Raw genomic sequence first — 21,518 nt, forward strand, 5'->3', positions numbered from 1 at the left:
AAAGTACAATTTCCATTAAGAGCACACAGAGATCACAGTCAGTCTGGGGCTGGTTTCTCCCTTTCTCTCTAGTTACCCAATAAGACTCCCCACAGGCACAGCTATAGAGTGGAGTCCTTAGCCAGGGTTCCAAGCCAAGTCCTCCTAGCACTCCCTCTATCCAACCAGTGCTTTGTGTCCCTGCCCAAGTAGCTGACACACACACACACACACACACACACACACACACACACACACACACACACACACACACACACACACACACACACACACACACACACACATCCTCAACCTGGTGTGTGACATGAAGTGGCCTTGTTGGCAACTCAGATGTGTGTCCCACACAATCAGCCTGCAGTGGAATGGCCACCCTGTTTACATCAGGCAGTGTAGCTATTTACACCTTTGCAGGTGTAGCCTGGATAATTGGATGTTTAACTTCACATATATCCTTGGAATACAGCCTATGTCCCTGTTGGATGGGGGCATTGAATGCTGCCTTGCATACACATGGGCTAACATCTGACCTGGACATATGGCTGCTCAGGGCCCATAGCCTAGTAAAGTGATATGACACCAAGAATAGCAGATATGGCTTGAGTGGTATGATACACTGTGTTGGTATGTGTCCACATCTGTCACTGTCATCCACTGCTGGGTGTCTCCTATGGGCAGCATGTTAGTACCATGTCATCCAACCTACATCCAAAAAATAGGTGAGTGGTACTACAAGTGCATGTGGACATTCCAACAGCATCTGTGCTACACAATAACTGAGAGCAGTGCATATGTGGTGTAATGTGTCCTCCTTGTAGCTGTATGACATCTGCAGTACCTGGATGTTTTCAGAATGTGTAGATGCGCCTCATAGATGTAGACCCCCTGCCACTGAAATATGTATTTCTAGACACCGGTTGGACAATAAGTGATGGTTGTCCACAAAGTTGGTGGAATGTGTCTGTGACATGGCAGACCCCTGGGAATACAGTACTGGTACACGAATAAATGGCACTGTATGCATTCCCTTACATTTTATGCTCAATATGTACGCACTGCTGCTGAGCCAGACCTAGTGTCCTTCCACTACTAGTAACTATAACCTGCTGACTGTTCTGCTGCAGGGGGTCACCAGGTATGCTAGCCATAGGTGTCAGCAGGCAATGAAATGCAGGTGTGGAGTACACAGTGACCTAGCCAGAGTACCACATTAATGGTGAGGGACACCTGTACAGTCTTTGAAGTAAACCTGTATGACAGTCACAGAGTGAGAGGGGCTCACTGATAGTTCATGATGTCATATGCCACCTGTATCCACCAGTTCTTACTGTTGGTATTGTACAAAAGACAACAAACTTAGCAGTCGTATGTGAGCTGACCATTGCTGGGGTGATTCAGGGGCCAGAGCTGTGATCTTTGTCACTGCAGACAGAGCCATAAGGGATGGCCACAGGTGCTGGACAACAGTCTAACAGCAACATGTCCATCCAGGCAATGTTGTTGAGACATATAGTTTAAATTCTTATTTGCCATGACTGCATCCCTACATCTTCATTCCATTACATGCTTCATTCAATGACATACCTGGTATAGTGCTGTAATCCTTTGGGTGAAGAAATCAAGTTGTAGTATCCTAGTGAATCACAGTCTCTCTTCATGAATAAAGGTTCAGACCTGTTTACCATAGGCAGCAGCTTGCCTTTTGTAGGCAATGCTCATGCACAGGTGATTGCCTGTGCACCAATCTGTGATTCACACTTGCTAATTGCATCCAGAACAGCTGGGTCACCTTTTCATTAGCCAATAGCATGGCCACACAGTGTTATAATTAAGGCCTTCATGTAGGCCTGGCCCCTTTTCCTGCTCTGTGAGGAGGACATTATAGATGTGTTGGAGCTACAGCTTTACAGACGGTAGGTAGAAATACTGTCCACTGTTTGGATTGATGTGTTTTGTCGACAGTTTTGCATGTTATGTCAGGCCATTGTTAACGGACTTTCAGATTCTGTAGCAGTGTACTATTGAGCAATGTGTGTTGGGGTCAGTAAGGAGATAGGAAGATGTGAGTGTCCTAGATCCTTTTTATGTGGATGTGCATGCTGCTACAGTTGATGCTGTTCTATCAGCTGTGTATGTTTGTAGGGGGAGACTATGACACATGTCTCTTTTACATGAGCACCCCCTCAATCCTTGATGTATGTGTGTCACGTGGATACTGTTGTTCTAGGTATGTGGCAGTTATGATAGGTTTGTTGCAGGTAGCTGTACATACTGCTGCATTCTGGCCAGGAGTCAGACTAGGGATCGTGAAGACATAAGGGGACAGCAAGCTGTTGCTGTCAATGAGGGAGTGGTGTCAGCTGCTGTGTCAAAGCATGGCCTGGCTGAGGATACCCATAACAATTCAGGTGAAGCATATGCCTGTGGAACATATATTATATAATAGTGCCATCCAGAGAGTGTTAGGCAACATTTAGAACACATAGTTGTAATTGTGAAATGTGTTCCACCCTGCAGGTCTTTAACGTGCTACTGTGGGTGGCAGTGAGTGTGGTGGGAGCAACTAGTTTTGCTGTACATTGCATGGCTCAGTTATTCCTATGTTTTATTGACATGTATGTAGTTATTGTGCGACAGACAGGGCTGTGGGCCAGGACTGTGAGTTTCCAGATGTGACACATGCTAGAAATGTAACAGACAGATGATATAGAATATATTAATAATAACATATTTATATATATATATATATATATATATATATATATATATATATATATATACTATATTATCATATTATATTATGATATATATTATATGAGACATTACTGATATTATAGCAGGTGTATTTGTAAGACATATGTGCATGCATACAGTGTGTTACATATGACTGGCATGGACAAGTGTGTTCAGATGGGTATGACATGTGACACTGAACTGTATGTCATGGTTTATAACCCCAATCTGCACTGCATTACCAGTATATCGGCACACATAATAGGTTTTAAGGCAACCCTGACATATGGAGGGGGCACAACTGTGGTCATTCAGCAACAGTCTGTGCAGTTGCCTGCTCTACCTGATATTGTAGGCTTCCTGTACATCCAGCAACATTTATTTGTTTGTGTATTGGTCTGTTGTCTGCATCAGAGGCCCAAGTTAGGGTTGCCACCTTTTCAAATTGCGAAAGTGGGACATTTTTGGTGAAAACATCAGATTTTGCAGGGCAAAACATACCAACAGCTTGTACATAGGACAGAGCTTCATTTATTTGCCTACAGAAAAGCTTATTCTTGTAGCATTTTAGTTGCTTATTCTGTTTCTTATAACATTTAGGTGTTTCAGATACAGAATAACTGTTTTATGCAACTATTACTTAAAATATAGGAAATGTGTTTGTCCTAACATCTCAGGACATTTGCCATTTTTTCAATTTCCTTGCAGGACACAACTGCCCAAAGAGGGTCTGTCCCTCGCAAGGTGGGACAGGTGGTCACCATAGCCCAAGTACACTGTGATTTGTCCCAGTATATAGAGGAGTACTGTGTCACTGGCAATAAGGATATGTTTGTAAAAAAACAACTAGATCTCAGGGTCTGTTGGCCTACTGTGATGCATCATATTGTAGTTGACAACTTCCTGGGTGCAATACCTGGCAGTGGTGTCTTTTTTCCCCAATGTTACATCACTGTACTGCATTATATATTTAGCTAAAATGCATAGATTCTCCTGAGCTCAGTTGGTGTAGTTGTGCATTTCTCTGGCAATAGTTCAGAAGCCTCGGGGTTCAATACTTGGCAGTAGTGTCTTTTTCACTAATGTTACATGACTGTACTGAATGATATATTTACAAAGCAGTACTAACTCCCCATAGCTAATTTAATGTAATGGTGCATTACTCTGACTGTAGTGCACAGGGTACTGGGCTTGGCAGTAGTATCTTTTTTCACTAATGTTACATGACTGTACTGAACGATATATTTACAAAAGCAGTACTAACTTCCCGTAGCTAATTTAGTGTAATGGTGCATTGCTCTGACTCCAGTGCGCAGGGTCCTGGCCTTGACAATTAGCAGTGATGTCTTTTTTTCCCTAACGTTACATGACTGTACTGCATGATATATTTACAAAAGCATTAGTAATTCCCTACAGCTGTTTTAGTTTTGTGGTGCATTGCTCTGACTCTAGTGTACAGGGTCCTGGGTTCAAGACTTGCCAGGACTAGTTATTTTGTTGCTGGGCAGAACAGTGGCTGAATGAGATAGACTGATTAAAGTGGTTTTTAATGGGTTTGTGTGAGTTTGTGTGATACTAAACGATAGCAAGAGGTGCTTAGGTTCCCTTAGCTTCACTTAGAGTCTCTTATCCCCTCTTAAACCTGTGCTATTTTCAAAAAAAGAAAAGAAAAAAAGGGGTGATAGCAAAGTGATGAAATAGGGGCAAGCAGGGGGAAAACATTATGAAAAGCAGTGAGGGATGTGCAGGACAGGTGTGGAAAAGGATCATAGCTCTCCGTTTTTTGTGTAGCAACTACTGTGCATGATGTGGACAATTTTAGAATTTACAGCCTCTCAGCCCACAGGGAGAGCTGTGGGTGACATAAATTTGTTGAGTATTTCATGGGGAAATTGAATAACATCAGTGTACGTGGGAGCAAAATGGAGAGCTATGTATGGGACAAAATTTTTTTGTGGGGACAGATGCCCCCTATTTTTAAGGGGAGACTGAGATGTTGGGGAAGGATTGTAGGTATGTTTGGGGAGGTAAGTTGGGTAGGAGAGGTTGCTTTTGCAAACAGACAAGACAGACAAAACAGCAGACAGGGGTGATGTATGACACAGGAGGGTGGTAAACACCTTGGATGGCGAGAGTGGTTGGGAATCAGAGGAACACATGCCCCCAGATGGAAACAGTGGAACTGAGGTCCCCACGCATGGGCAGTCACCACTGCCCCTTCACAGCTGTGAAAGTAGCTGTGCTGTGGGCTGGATGCCGGGGCCAGCCTGTCCCTTGAGGTGTGCCAGTCTGCCCTCAATCTGGATGACCCTGCACATCACACCTCAGGACTGGTGTCGGGTAACAGGGTCCTCTCCATGCCTGTGGCCAGTGGGGGGGATCAGGCCCCGTCCCTTGAGGAGATTCCACCCGAGGGTAGTGCAGGACCAGTGGAGGATGCAGCTCAAGGTTGGGCCCCAGATGTGCTGGGAGCTGGTGCCATAGCCAGATGAGGCGAGACAGGTGGATCCACTAGGATCTGACTATCCAAACGTGCTATGGTGTTGATGTTTGTCAAAGTGTATTGGTTAGTCATGAACAAAACATTTTAACATTAGTTATAGCAGCATGCATGGATGGTCCAATTAACCGGGAACAATAGAATGGAAAAAAGTGCATAGCAAATGGACCACATGGATAAATGGAATAACAGTCATTATTGTAACAGCATGCCAATAACAGTTGTGGCAACAGGCCACCAACAGTGGAATTTGAACAAGGTATGTTAATATGCAACCATTGAAATATATGAACAATAAAAGAACATAAGTCTCAACATTAGGTATTGAGAACAACATACCCATAGTATATGAATAATAATAAGTGATGCAGATAAGGGGTGAGGGGAGAGAAAAACAGTACATTATCAACTGTATAGGCTATATTTTTCACAACAGTACTGCCAATACTCAACAGGTCTGCCTTCACTTTACATCTACCTGTGGCCTATAGCTTCTGTACCACGTACATACCTGTTAAACTGTTGACCTGGAATGGTATGGGGCAAACTGTGACAACTCTAGGTACATAATTAGGGGGGACTCATACATGTCAGGGTTAGATATATGACTAACAAGTCGTACCCTGCACTGATGTTGTGTGAGTGTGCTACTGGCATGCTTCAACTGGATTTATATTTGTGTCCAAGGCTATTGGCAACAGTGATCACTAGCCATGACAGTGTGACACTTGAGAGACATGTATCAGGAAGAGTGCATGGTGTACATACCTATCCTGCTTTCATTTGTAGGCATGGGGTTGGACACTGGAACATTTGTACACAGTTTATTAGTATACCCTTCATACAGCTAATACAAACATTTCTTTACCTGTAAGCCCTGTGGAGAAAATATCTGTTAACATTGCCTGTCTATTTTTACAAATAGTCATGATTGATTGTGTTTAACTATAAACACATCTTAGTACCAGTCCCTGGATTCAAGCGGTGGTCTGTGTGTTCAGAAATGAACAACATATCTATTTCTCATCACACTGAGCTACTGGGGAACTGTTGTCTGCTGCTTGACTGCTTTGTGCCTAAAACTCACTTGGTTACACAGTCTGACCTTGTAATCTAAGTGGAGTGTCACAGAAGACTGTAGTGACAGTTGAATATACATGCCTGAGATTCATGCATGCTAGATAGTTAGTGAACTGTGTATTAATACTTTGAATGCAGATATACACATTTAACCCCTAGTGGGTGTGAATATGTGTGATCTGTACAGACCATAGCAGGATGCTGGGTTGCATACCCAACCCATATACATTTGCATATCATATACTTGCAGTCTCTACCTATTACAGTCTCATACTTGCCTGCATCAGCATACCTACATTCTGGATTACATGTAGCTGAAATGCAAAGGTTAACACAAGACAATGCTGCAGGGAACACAGTATAATACATTACACATCACTATTCAAGGTTCAGATCCTAGTGCAGAACATATATCACATTTCATTGTATCTTGTTTTAAAGCTCCACATATACAGTTTAGCAGAACAGCTAGTTATCAGACAAACCTCATTGAAGTCATGCTCTCATAGCCATATTTACTGTGTAGCACCTGTACAATTGTATTTCTTCAACAACAGACCAGCTTAAACACAACAGTTTGTGGTAATAAGTTTTACTGAGAGTAACATGACACAGTGTTTATTACATTCAAAATTCTAAGCTCAGTTGTATCCCATATCCTGTAGATGATGAATGAATGTCATTTATTACCTTCACAGTAGCAGTCACAGTGTACTTTATTACCAGATTCATTCCTACATAGTATTACTATGGTGTTGGCTTTCTTTCATCAATAGTAGCTTGTTTGGTGGCTTCATCTGCATTACACAGTACCTGGCATTAGTCACTTCTATCAATGTTTGTCTAACAACACATTTATTCAGTACACTCAGAACACACTATAACTAATGCCAGTAGATTATTACACTTTCTTATTTACTGTACTATATATTGCAAAATAGATCTGTACTCACCACATTGACAGTGCAGCCTCACCAGATGTCCAGCATGGGCCTTAATGTTATGAGCCCTGTCCTCTGCAGCTGTGGGGGGAAAAACACACCGTTGTGCTTACCTGTCTATCAGATATTCATACTACAATTTGATAATTCACCAGTTGAGATACTTGCAAACTTCTAGGGCATTCTGAGCCTGATCTTGGATCCACTGGGCCATGAGTGCCCCCTTCCTCCAGTTAAGGTCATCATAATGATGACAGACCTGTTTACTACTGCGGGGGATGCCAGTGGCATTGGTGAGCTCACGTGCCAGATGGTCCCACGCCTCAGACTTGTATTTGAGCTCTGGTACTGGCCCTGCAGCAGTCTGTCTTCATGGTTCTTAATGAGGAGCCCAACCATGACCCTGGACTCCAACATGCCCCAGTGCTATGCCAGAAAATGCAACCCCTCCCCAGCACCTGCCATAGTTCCTGCACAGATCAAATTGTCACAGGTTCTGCCTGTATTCCCACCTGTGCAGTTTAAATAAGGCCATTTTCCTGCCCTTTGCCACAATTGGACCATTTTCAAAAATGCCGAGCAAAGCTCAGCAGTGTGCAAACCCACTAAGCTGAGTTGAGCAGTGCTTAAAGTGACAAATGCTTAGCAGTGCTTAGCAGTACATACATCTGCTTAGCAGGCTGAGTACTGCTTAGAATGGGACTGCTAAGCAATGCTCGAACCAGCTAAGCAGAGCTAAGTGTTGCTAAGTATTGCTCAAACAGGTTCTGCTTAAATATTGCTTAGCTTGCCTCAGCACTGCTTAGCACAGTTTAGCTCAGGGCAAACAAAAGTGCTACATGATAACATGCATATAGCTTGCAATTAATTACGCTTATTGATACTTTATTGTTATCTGTTTGTATTTTACTTTAATTACTGTACCTTGGTGTGTAACTGGATTGCATTGGACACTTGTGTTTAACTGGGTTTTTCACGTTATATATCCACTGACACTGGGATTCTGAACCAGCTGCGCTAACTTGGTTGACAAATATCAATAACTAGGGCAAAAAAATAGACATATGCTTTCCAATGCAAAAGCTGAATGGCCTGTCTTAGTATTAGAGCTGTGCACCTACTGCACATGAAGCCGTGACTTTAACTATTCAGCTAACATGGCAGAGAAGACTTCACCTATACATTTCTATATAGCTTCTTGGTATGTTTAAGCACTGCTGAGCAATTGCGCTTCACGTTATCAAATAAGTGTCCGAAGACACTTTCTTTATTGTTTTATTGCTGTAAAGCAGTTTCACAATGTTGGGGGTGTGTTATGAATCCTGTAATATACCCCTACATGACTTTACACTTCACATTCTTAAATACTTTCTTTATTGTTTCAGTGCCGTATGGCACTTCCACAATGCAGGGGTGTGTTACTGATACTGTAACACACCCCCTACATGACATTACACTTCACATTTCTTAATTAAGTATCCAAGGACACTTTCTTCATTTTTTTGTGCCATACGGCACTTTCACAATGCAGTGGGTGTGTTACGGATACTGTAACACACTCCCTACATAATATTACACTTGACATTCTTAATTAAGTGTCTGAGGACACTTTCTTCATTGTTTTAGTGCTGTATGGCACTTTGAGAGTGCAGGGGGCATCTTACAGATGTCCGAGCACTGTAACACACTCCCTAGCACTGATTCAGTAACCATGCCCACGGATTTCACTCAGTAGCACTCCTTCATTAATATGCAAGGTGCTTTGCTGAGAGGGAGGTGCGGACACTGCCACCATACACTCTGTGTAGGAATAATGCTATTCCTACATGGAGTTTATTAATTCTGGGGGTCTAACTATCCTTCAAATGTGACTAGAATAGCTGACTGCCAATGCCTGTTTATTTAATTGCACTACTTAATTTAGCATATTAGACTGGCCAATGTGTTTCAAGTTTCTGTGGAGACATAGGTGCATTAATCAATCCAATGTCTTTAGAAGGCTCTTATATGAAGCTCAAGCCATAAACATTAAGACAGATAAATAGACAAAATGAAAAGTAAAAAGTGCTTGATCACAACAGATCAAAAATGCATCATTGTAATCTCCCAACACAGACCAGTGCATTTTCAGGTGAGGAAGCCCCATACACCCTAAAACTTATATGCACTAACACAAGCTATATCTACAGCTATGTCCTGACCTATACCTGAAGAAGCTTTACTGACGAAAAACTGATTTGTATTCACTTAAAGCTTAAATAAATATTTCACTTTTGGTTTGTGGCTCCTGAGTAGTCCATTTCACCTGGGAATACTTTCTAGTTATTAGTTCTGTTTTTTCCTGATTCCTCATTTGATGTGAAGCTGTGAAATTAATTATCATGGAAATGATCAACATAGACATGGACAACTTTCAAACACTACACTCAGCCCAGTTTGGCTTTGTCCATGAAAGGTCATGCCTACTAAAACTGGTGGAATTCTTGGAATAGGTAAGCAAGGTAATGGATGAGGGAAAAACAGTGCTTACTTAATACCTGGACTTGGCTAAAGTGTTTGATACAATACCCCACTTGGAAATTGTTGACAAACTCGCCAGACTGGGCATAACCCCTACATAACTCACTGGATTGCCAGCTGGCTTAAAGAAGGACCCAGGAAGTGAGGATGGGTGATATCACCTCCAATTAGAGACCGACCGATCACCACTGAGGTGAGCTCCTTGCTGGGACTGCTGCTATTTGGAATCTGCTTCTTGGATATAAGGGCTAATGTCAAAGGCTTTTGGCTGACCAAGTTTGCAAATGACTACAGCTTGGGAACTGTCATATATTCCCTTCCATGACACAAGCATCTAACACATTCAAATGATTGGTTCCAAAGTCACAGACTAAAACACAATGCCAAAAAATGCATTGTAGTGCCTTTTGGGAGCACTGCTACCTAGGTTAATTACTGCATCAATAAGACACCCCTAGCAGTTGACCTGGTAGTCAGAGATCTAGGAACATATATTGACAGTAATCTGGCCCTTGACTAACATGTGGCCATGGTAGTAAGAAAATCATTCTATGTATCCCAACTTATAAATATGGGCATGGCATCCATGTGCAAGGAAGTCATAGTGCCACTTTATCTGACCCTTATCAGACTCATTATTGAGTATAATGCCCCCTTCTGCATGTACCTGACTAGACATATGCAACAGCAGGAATACCCACAAAGGTTCCTTACAAGGAGAATTCAAGATATAAACACATTGTTCTACATGGATTATCTTAAATCCCTGTCCCTATGCTCTGTCTCCTATGGGTTATTAAGATGTGATCTATGCCTTGCATACAAGGCGTCCTTGGATCCAGGTCTGATGGACCTTTTGCACATCTGCAAAATGAAGAGCATCAGAATCACTAGATACAAAAATTAAAATTTTGGTTGTCACATAAATATGACATATTGGAGAGGCAGCTATGTGTCTCATAGGATCCCCATGCTCTGGAATAGACTACCTATCCATATGAAGCAGAGTCTATCCATAATCCTATTTAAGCGTAACTGTAACGAATGGATGGGAAATCGGAAATTAACTCTGGGTCTGGCCACCATGTCTCTAATAGACAGAGGCAGACATCAGTGCCCAAACTACCATACCCCCACATAACCTATAGAAACTTCATAACTAACGTAAACCCTACTAATAAACACTCAGGATACATAGTGACATAACTGGATTGGATTGCATGGCTAGCCATATAAAGTCCCTTGTGGTTGCTTGTCTTGTATGTACTTGTAAACCTATAAATAATGGAAATGCAACAGTAGGCAAAGTTGGAACTCCCCAGAAACAGCACAGAAACAATAATAAGTTAACCTTTGGCTGCATTTTGGATAGTCCACAGCAAGTGGATAAATGATCTACAATTGTAGTTATACAGACTAAAGCATTTTAGCAGATACAGTATTCTTATGATCTGACTAGATATAACAAAATGTTAAGTAACTTGATCACAGACAGGAAAACAATTTCATTTAGTGCCTGAATCAAAACATGAATAGTATTTATTTATGCACCAATTAATATTTCAATACCTTAAGATATCTGTTCTGCCTTTCACTATACTTGAAGCTTCCAGCCTTGGAACTGAATGCAGCTAATACAAAACTCAGCAGCCAGGCTGTTGATCAGTCTCTCTAATTCATGTCATATTATGCCAGTTCTTCTCAGTTTTTGCTGACCTTCTGCTGTATTCAATATTACCTATAGAATTCTACAGTTTCTAAGAACAAACACAGCAGCACAAGTAAATAATTGGTACCATACGCTGCAGAGCAAAATGATGCGGGCAAACAAAAAGGGGCTGGTGGAGGGATTGAAGAATAAAGGAAATGTGTTTTCAATATTTAGTTACAGAAGGTTTTGTACATAGTGTGATGTGCATGCAGTTAAAAAATATAACCGCAGGATAAACACCACTACCTAAGTAGATATAAAATAAAGGAGAGTTCAAGTAAGGAAATTACCCAAATAATAAGAAATGTCTAGGGAAAGGAGAATAGTGGGAGAACTACAAAGAGAAAAATAATAAGGCAGTGAAGGGAAACACAGAAGCAGGAAAAGTCATTAAAGTTTAAGAAATTATTGTTTAGCCACCTCTGGTTGTGATTTTAGTTGAGTATAGAACAGAAGCTAATGATAAATAGTGAAATTAGTGGGGCATCTAAAATATTGTATGAGAATTATAATAACCAACTGATAAAATAATAACTTAGAAGAGATTAGAAAAGATTGAGAAGAGAGAATGGAAAAGTTGGGTTGGGAGGGTGGCCTAATGGTTAAGGTGTTTGCCTTGTAAACACAAGGTGCAGGGTTTGAGTCTCACAAGGGGCAATTGACTAGGCTTAAAATGGCTCGCAAGGGCAGTTAGCTTAGTACTAAGCTATGAACCTATGAACCTAAGTGGTATACAGATGAAGAGTATGGAACACAGTACAGGAGAACTGAGGCATGAACTGAATTGCTGGTGATAATGGCTCTTACCAGCAGGTCCCTTAGGCCACTATTCCAAATGGTCTGCTGGGGAGCAGGTTGCAAAATGCTGATGGTCCTCAGATAACCACAGAACCAATCAATTCTCAAGGATGATGGCCCCACTGGATAGCCCCTCCCCCCATGATGTGGATACTTAATATAAAACAAATAGGCACAGGTTTGACTGGGGAAGGCTTATTGGTTATCAGGAATGGAAAACAAAGAGCATATAGATGAAATGATGGAATATTTTATGGAAATTGATATGACAATTATTGGTATTTTACCTCAGGATACTGATAAAGTTTCACAGTTTGTATCAAGCCTAGGGCTTTGTCCCCATACATCATGGGACTGGGCATTCATGCACATTTTAAGTTTGTGTATCCTTTTTCTTGTTTTAGATGTCATACTAGCTTCAGGTTTATATGTATTTTAGTAATCTAATGTTAAATGACGTTTTTAATTGTTTTATAGATTGTACTCTCTTTGTTTAATTTTGGATTATTTGTCTTCAGCCTGTCATTGCTAAGCGCTTTGATCAAAGCTCAATAAGAAATGTGACTTGACTTCAGTTAACCTGACTTTATTGGACAAGATAATAAGAAAGTTGTTTATGCTCAGCTATAATAATTTTTAAATTTTAACTTCTTGGATCATTTTCAGTTGGATTTCAGGATCTGCCACAGTATTGAGGCTAGAATTCCTAGGGTGGTTAATTACCTGCTAGTGGCAATAGATCAAAGATGTTATTCAGTCTTCGCCCTTTTTTATGCCTTAGTTATATTTCAGAAATCAGTCTATTGTATCTTCTGGGGCCACTTGAATTCCTACTCTGGATTATCTTCCATGGTTCTCAATCGGATTGCATTTTACTACTTAGGGAGTCATCAGTGGGTAGTTTCAGGTATTCTGTCTTGTAAGAGTTGTACCCTTTGGTGCAGGACAGTACAGACCTCACTATTTTAATTATTAGTGCTCAGAATATATGTGCCTTTACCAGGTGATGTTATTTAAAGGCAGGAACTGTGACAACGCTGTTATGCTGACATCTAATCATATCTCTTCCTCCCTGTGAAATAAATGACAGCTTGTAATTCAGTGGAACTATGTGTCAAGTTATTCTTGGCTTGAGCGTTTGACATGATTAAAGATCAACCTTTTCTCAACTAAAGCTTTGGTCATCCATACAACCCTTAGGCTCTTAGCTCTCAGCCTTCCATCTCAAAAATATGGAATACTGCCTCTCACAAAGTGAAACACGTGGGCAAAATGTGTAATATTTACTATCAACTTCACCTAGGAAGCTTACAACATTGTTATAATGTGTTAATGTATACCTGCCATAGACACTTGTTACAAAATTTGTTAAAAACGAATGTGTGATAGACCGTTTCATTGCGAAACAGTGTTAAATTTAATAAAGCATAATGTGGCAGCAGTTGTTACATTTTGCATTCATTTAAATAACATCACCTAGATAAATTACTTATTGCATAAAGGACTTTTCTATACTGGTCTGTTCATTGATCTATCCATGCTTGGATTATCAGCACATATGCTAGCTAGGGCTTTATTCTACTGAACTCAGGTGACTTCAAGTATATAACTTTGCAGTTCATCTTTTGATAGGTATCTATTTGGGTCTATATCAGAACATCGAAGTTTTAAAAGTTTGAACATTCTAATATCAACCCGTTTTGAGTGAACGCTAAAAATAGCGAAGCTGCAGAACACCAAATTCTTTCCTAGGGAAAGAATTCAGTTGGCCAGCTCTGTGGCTTTGCTATTTTCAGCGCTATGGTGGAAATTTATGGGTCAGGTTCAGGTAAGTGTGCGATTGTGTGGTTGTTAGGATTAGGGTGCGGGTTAGGTGAGTTAGGGTTAGGGTGCAGGTTAGGGGAGTTAGGGTTAGGGCGTGGGTTAGGTGAATTAGGGTTAGGGGCAGGTAAAGTGAGTTAGGGTTAGGGCACAGGTTAGGTGAGTGCAGGATAGTGACAGACCTTAGTGTTAGGGTTTGGGTTAAGGTAAGTGGATAGATAGTAGTGTATGTATAGTTTAGTGTAGGGTTAGTTGTAGGATTATAAGTGTATGTGTGTGTTTGATGTTTTTTAGGTGTGCTTGTGTTGTATGTATCTGTTTCGGAATAACAATTTTTTTCCTTCTGAAAAAATTTGCTGTTCTGAATGTTTGATATTATGTGGTTTAGATATTTTAGGTTAGATGAAATAGCATTCGATATTTTCATCTTTCGATAACGTGATATAAATGCATCTATTTAACTGGATTAGTCCAATAATGCAGAGTATGTGTAGACTCGTTCTCTCATCAGTATCACGTACAAGACCTTAATTGTAATAGATCTACTGCGCAGAAAAAGACAGGCAAGTGTCTTCATTGTTTGGTCAGATTTTAAATTAATTTTAACAGTCTGTATTTGCTTTAGCTAAGGTCTTTAAGCCTATATTAGTGACTTACATAGATGCACTGCATTTTTGCTGTTTTAAGCGGTCTAACTCTTGTTAAACCCTGGTTTCATTCTTGTGTACTGAGTGTATGTCAGGATAGTTCAGGACTTGTCTTTGCATTGGAGGAGTTCCAAGCAAGTCTCTCAGAGCTAAGGGTCTAATTGTTTTTCCATCTTGCCCATTGTATTAAAATTCTTAAACCCTGTGTATCTGTTGTTCCTGCCCCTTATGATAATTAGACAACATAATTCCCTCCCTCTCCCTGTTTATTGGCTGTTGACAATAAGCACATAAAAATTATTTTTCAAAGTTTCTCCTCCTCTCCTCTTAATCTACTCACCAGGCTAAAAAAAACTTTGATAAAATTGCTTACAGGTGAGACTGGAAAAACTGTAAGATGACAAACACTTGGACTGAAGGAACATACATCTGAAAATGAGCAGAGTGTAGTATAGGTATAGATGCTCACTTTGTAGTGCAATCTGGACCTTAGGTACTGGAGCATCACTTTGTTCTCAACAGTCTTATCAGTGTCTATAAAACTGAAAGTGAAATACAGCCCATCAAAAAACATTCGCAGTAGACTGGGCCAGTAATACCAGTGAACTGAGCTCTGACTACATCTCAAGTAATCTCAGTTTGACTAGTGGCTTGGTTGCTTGACACCACAGGCTGGAGGATGGGTAAGGTGAGGCCAGTGGTTCCCTCAAAACTCACTCCAGTGATCTGATGACAGGACCATAGCTGAAGACTGCAAACTTATCATAATGTGGGGAGCCAGTGGCAATAAGGTGTAGACATGGCCACCCATGCTGTCATGGTAGTCCCTCTCAGTATATGTGGGGAAGTATGCATCCATGGATTTGGGTAGCATAGCTGACTCTGGTAAGTGCTCACATCAAGACTAGGGGGTAACAGTCAGGCCATAGACATAGAAAAGGCTCTTGTTGTCAGGTTCCTGGCATGAGTACAAAGCACCCCCATTGCTGCCTGGATGATGTTCCTCTTGAGTAAATATGTCTGACTGAGGGGAGATTTGACAGTTGGCAGAGAGGGGTGCAAACATTTCTCAAAAAATCCACAACCAGGTTTATGATTCCTAAAATACAGACATTCAAGTATAACACTTCGAGTTCATTACCTCATTACGTCCCTAACAATTCAAGGTATCACAACATTTTAAAATAACCCCACAAGATATGGAACAATCTTGCAGCAGCCATATACTTTACGTATGACAAAAAGTGAATCCATTGCTGGATAATAACACCTTCTCCACACATGGTTCTGTAAAGAAGACCATGACTTGGCAATGATACTCTGTATTGATAACACAGCTGTAACGCAGTGACTACACAGGCATGGAACACTATAAACCTTGAGGTAGCACAAGTCTCATATATCTAGTTAGGTTAGGTCAATGTAAAAGTACACATAGCCCTATCTAGTGCTAAATGGCCTCTGCCACTTAAAATAAAATAAAGCCATCCAGAAATACCCATGTTTTAGGACTTTAGAAAAGTTTAACAAATGATTATAATATATATATATATATATATATATATATATATATTAGCCAGCTATGGTGGTGTAGAGAAATGAAACCCTGACTAGGCCCAATAGACCCCAGCTTGATTTGCGACTCATGTGACTAATGGCACTGTTAATGAGGATGGCCATGTCCTTCCTGGGGGAGGGAGAGTGCTGCTGAAAGGTAGATATAGAAGTTCCAAGTTCACTTAGCTGCTTCGGTTTCTACAGGAGCTAGCCAAAGAGGATGGGACTGAGGATACTGCTTCTACAGGTAGATGTAGGTCACTATGTGGGTGACATCATGCTAGCAAATGGAAAGTACAGGCAAAACAGATTTAAAGGACATTGACACTAGGAGCTATGGGCATCATCATGCACCTTTGTAAAGCTGGACTCAACCAGTAGAGGATTTGTTTTTTTTTTTAGGTGACTCAATTAAGAACTTTTGTGTTGTCTGTGCTGATCAAGGTGAGACACTTTTTTTGCATATAGTTGCATAAACAAGACATTTTTATTTTTTATTGGCTACAGTTGCATAAACAAGACATTTGTAAGCCTTCAAGCTATGTTTTCTGATCCTTAGTGTTCCTGGTAAGATCACCCTTTACAAACGTGTCTGAGATAACTGGCCAGGCAAATAACAAACCATGGAAGTTTCGCCTGTGATATTACAGCTGAAGAAGCTGTGAGCTGTGTGCAGAACATGTGTACTGTGAACCATCTCTTGAGCTAGATTTTGATGGAGCATTCACAAGACAATCCATGATTGTTACCTGACGATCGTGCTTTCACAAAACAATCCATGATGGTCAGGTTACCAGTCTAGCCAAGTCAAGCTTACTGATGGTCAGGTTACCAATCTAGCCCAGTCAGGCTTAGTCCATAAATGGATCATGGAGCTAAAATGTGGATTCACTGTCTGCAAAAAGAAAGGTGGAGATGGGTGTAATGCTAGTCACTTGGTAGGTGGGAGTGGAACAGATTAAGACAGACTACAGTCTAAAACTGGAAGCTGTTGCTTTGAATGTGAGAAATAACTTGTGATTGTGAAAGAAAAAATGATTGTGTGAGAGGCTGAAAATAATAAATTATTGGCAGCTTGTCCTACCTATACACACTCCTTTGGCTCTGGAACTGAACATCTTCCAAAATGTCCTTCTCCTTTTTATGTAGATCACAATGCAGTGGAGATTGGGGAAATTACCCTTTTCTCCATTGTAGAACAATCTCAGAGCTGGTAAATATTATTTGCAAGTGGTGTGGAGGTGCAGGGGGTCTTGCTTCCTTCAAAAACATAGATTTTTTTTTACATTCAAGTTTTTTGAAACTTGAACATATGGTCTTGATGATATAAATTTTGAGTTTTCAAAAACTGGATAAGATAATATAAATCCACTGAAACTTCGAAAATGTAATAAAACACAACAACCTACAAAAACAAAGTATTTAAACACTCTAAGCAGGGGGCAAGGACCCTGCACCCCCACACCCCACACTACTTAAATATATCAACTCTGAGATTGCACTACAGTGCAGAAAAGGGAAATCTTCCCTTTTCGCTCTGTGAGGAGATCTCTGTTAAAAGATCTGAAGTTTCAAGACATCAATTGAATGGTGTCAACCATATCAGAGTCAAAGTTTTGAAACTTCGATCTTCTGATATAGACCCATTTATACATATATAATCTGATTATCTCTGACAGAAAACAATCAGTCAAATGGCAAGGTGTACTATTACCAACAATCAGTCAAATGGCAAGGTGTACTATTACCTCTACTACCGACTACTATAGGAATTCTACAAGGATCAATACTGGGTCATCTACTATTCACCATTTTCACCAACAAACTACATACCTCAACCCTGCATGCATCACTTATACAATACGCAGATGATTCAACCCTAATCTGCTCAGCCCCATCCATAATCACTCTTCTAAAGCTTACCCAAGAATCCTTCTGCTCCATGGAAAAATGGATTACTGATATCCAACTGATTCTAAACCTCACCAAGACCAAATTACTTCTTTTCACCTCCAACAAATCCAGAACCACACTTCCTACACTATCACCTCCAAAAATGGCACCGCAATCTCTCCCTCCCCCCATACTAAGCTCCTCGGTATTGAAATAGATAAGGATCTTAACTTTGATGTCCATATCTCTCAAACCATTAAAAAGATACATAAAAAATGAGGAACTTTATACAAACCCAAACAGTTCCTATCAGACCAAGCACAAATCACCCTAGCCCAAACCCACCTTTTGTCTACCATTATGTAAGTATCACCAATCCTAACCCACATCAGGAAAACAGACCTAAACAAACTAGAATCATGTTACAATAAAATTGTAAAATTTGCCAATAACTCCACTTTTAGAAGCCATCACTGTCTTGCCCTAAAGGAGCTACAGTGGTTAGAACTCCCTCAATTAATTGGTTACCACCAACTAGTGCTCACCTTCAATATACTAAAGAATTCCCACAAAACTCCAGCCCTAAACCAACTACTAAACCAATATTCAGCAAACTGTCCTCTACGTTCATCCAACAAAACCCTGCTCTGTATATCCAAAGCCAAAAATACTGCAGGGAAATCTCTTTTCTCTCATACCATCACTAGGAAATGGAATAACCTCCTCCAAAATATCTCCCCAGCACCATCTATCTCACTGTTCAAAAAGTTACTTAAGTCACACCTCTTGCAATCCTGGCTCTGTCCTTGCATCACATAAATGCTTTCCTGCTGTCCTCCAATTCTTGCTACCTTCCTCTCTTTACTGCTTCCTATCTCTATTATACAGTACTCAAATATTCCCATACAGGGCCTACTATGTGTAAATTATTGCATCTTGTGTGATGTGCCTTTTGATTGAATCAGTTAATGTGAGTCTTTTCTCCCAAATACTGCCATCCAGAGTCTACTATGTGTAAATTAAGCTTGCTTGGAACAAACCATTGTATGATATATCTTTTTTGATTGTACATTTACCACTGTACATATTGTTTGATGTGGAGCTTTTCTCCCCGGGCCTCATTTCAGTCTGACTTCCTGGTAAACAACTGTAAAATAAAATAAATAAATAAATACATGATTGCACTCTTACACAGTTACACTTTACAGAATACTTTATAGACACATTCATCAAATACCTCAAGAAATGATAAATACACTGAATTACTATTATTTTGATAAACCTGATCCACTTACCTGAAAATTAAATATGTTGTGTAGGGCAGTATGATTTTATCACTCTGCTACTATGAGGAAAAAAGAATGCTAACTATGATGTTTTCACTAAAAAGAAGTGGTTCACAGTGTAGTAGTCAATGCTGGGTGTTATGCTGAAGAATTGCACAAAGTCATCATTCATTTGCTCTGGGGTGCAAGCTGTTTTCAAGCTACTACTGTATTACTAACCTGAATTGTTGTTATCTCCTCTGCTTATTTTTCTGTTTCATTTTATTAACACAAATAGCCTATTTTTTTCTGAGTAATGCATTTATTAAAACAGTTCCATATTGTTGGATGATTTGGCAGTAAAAGAGTCAAAGTTGAATGCTGCCTCTCAAATAATATTTTTATTTGATTTTTGAATTCCAAGGGTTTAAACAAATGCAGAAGCAAATTACAAAATGTCTTAAGACATCAGTTGACTATCATCCACAAGAAACAAAGCTCTGGCTCTGTTTTCAAAATTTTAATGCCTTCTGTATTCCAGTATTTTGTTCAGTTAACTATTAATTACTATTGTTCAAAAACTTCAATGGATAGCAATGTGTTTATGCAGTTAGTGTTGTTGCCTTAGTATTCATGCTTTTATTGTGATTCCCTGTGGAATTTCCAAGTCTTCCTAGTGTCTGCATAAGATTTGCGTGGGGTTCTGGTTTCATCCGACATCAACATGAAGGTAGCAATTTAGCAATTGTGAACTAAATAACAAATCAGGACAAATCAGATTCAGAAAGTGATGTGTCTATATTATAAGAACAGCTATGTGCTGTCTATGTGGGAAAGATAGGATGAGTGGACTGGATGTTAGCATTTGTAAAGAGTTAAAAGAAATTGTGTTAAGCAAATGATTACAGAAGTGAGAAGTGTTGACTGATGTAACAGAGTGCGCCGTGTAATGGAAAGTGAGAGTGTAACTAGTAGGAGAACAAGAGAATTATGTAACTCAGGGTAGGTGATGTTTGATCTGGATAGCTGAACATCATCTGCTAATGGCTACTACTTCTTATTAATTGTAAATATGATATGACTAACCATTTATTTATTTATTTATTTATTTTATTCTTTGTAGCTTGAAGCATTTCAGTCATTTTTTATATTCTTAAACCTTCCAAATTCTGTTATCCGAGGAGAGCAGTTCATCCTTGAAGTAACAATTTTCAACTATAAAGAAGACTCCCTTGAGGTATCTTTTCGTTCTATGTGTATGTCTAATAAATAGGTCAATGACCTCCTTTGTTACTTTATTAATGCCAACAGAAGCTCTTACAACTATCATTTTTTTTGTAATATAATAGGTTACAGTGACACTGCAGAAAAATGAGTCATTTGATATTTTATCAAGCAGCAACACCACCATTTCAAACCAGTATGTGGTAACTATACCAAGCCAGGATGGAAAAACAGTTCTTTTCCCTATAAAACCAAATCTGCTGGGAGAGCTTTCTATCACAGTAAAAGCAACGTCCCCTGTTGCTTCTGATGCTATTACTCAATCGGTGCTTGTTAAGGTAATGTTTCATTTTCATTAAAGATATGAATAAGAAAAATAAAATGTATGTACTACAGAACTTCATTACACAGAAACCACTTACTTCTATAAACAATGAGATAAAAATGTCAGAAAAGAATATTTTTTCCTGGTGAAGCAGAGTCTACTTTAACTGTCTTTATTGTTTCATTACTAAAAAGGACACAGATGCAGCCCCCCCCCCCCACACACACACTTATTTGTTTATATAGTTTATGTATACCATTATGAGTTCCAATTGATTGGTTTGTTTTTGTTGGTACACTTGTTTTGTGTCCATGAAACACTACTGGAAACTAGAAATGGTGAGACCTGGCCATACACTGAAAATGTGCAAGCCATTCTGTAATAGACTTAGGAGTATGGGAACATACCAGACAGGCGTTCATGGGGACCATAATATGCCTAGCCATTTATACATTTAAGCAAGCCCCTTTCAGTCACTTAATAGTGCTCACCTCCCATATCGAGCT

The 21,518-nt window shown here is 39.9% G+C and overlaps 1 protein-coding gene across 1 annotated transcript in view; it reads left to right on the top strand.

Moving 5' to 3' along the window:
* The window catches only part of LOC122796908 (CD109 antigen-like), a 969,469-nt gene that overhangs the window by 684,583 nt on the left and 263,368 nt on the right, over window positions 1-21,518 (top strand). The window contains exons 21-22 of the mRNA XM_044065708.1: window positions 20,587-20,700; window positions 20,813-21,025. Of these exons, the coding sequence (XP_043921643.1) occupies window positions 20,587-20,700; window positions 20,813-21,025 (327 nt within the window). The remainder of the gene's footprint in view (window positions 1-20,586; window positions 20,701-20,812; window positions 21,026-21,518) is intronic.

The sequence above is a fragment of the Protopterus annectens genome, chromosome 1.part0 (assembly GCF_019279795.1).
Source record: "Protopterus annectens isolate FY-2018-M chromosome 1.part0, PAN1.0, whole genome shotgun sequence".
NCBI classification, from domain to species: Eukaryota; Metazoa; Chordata; order Ceratodontiformes; family Protopteridae; genus Protopterus; species Protopterus annectens.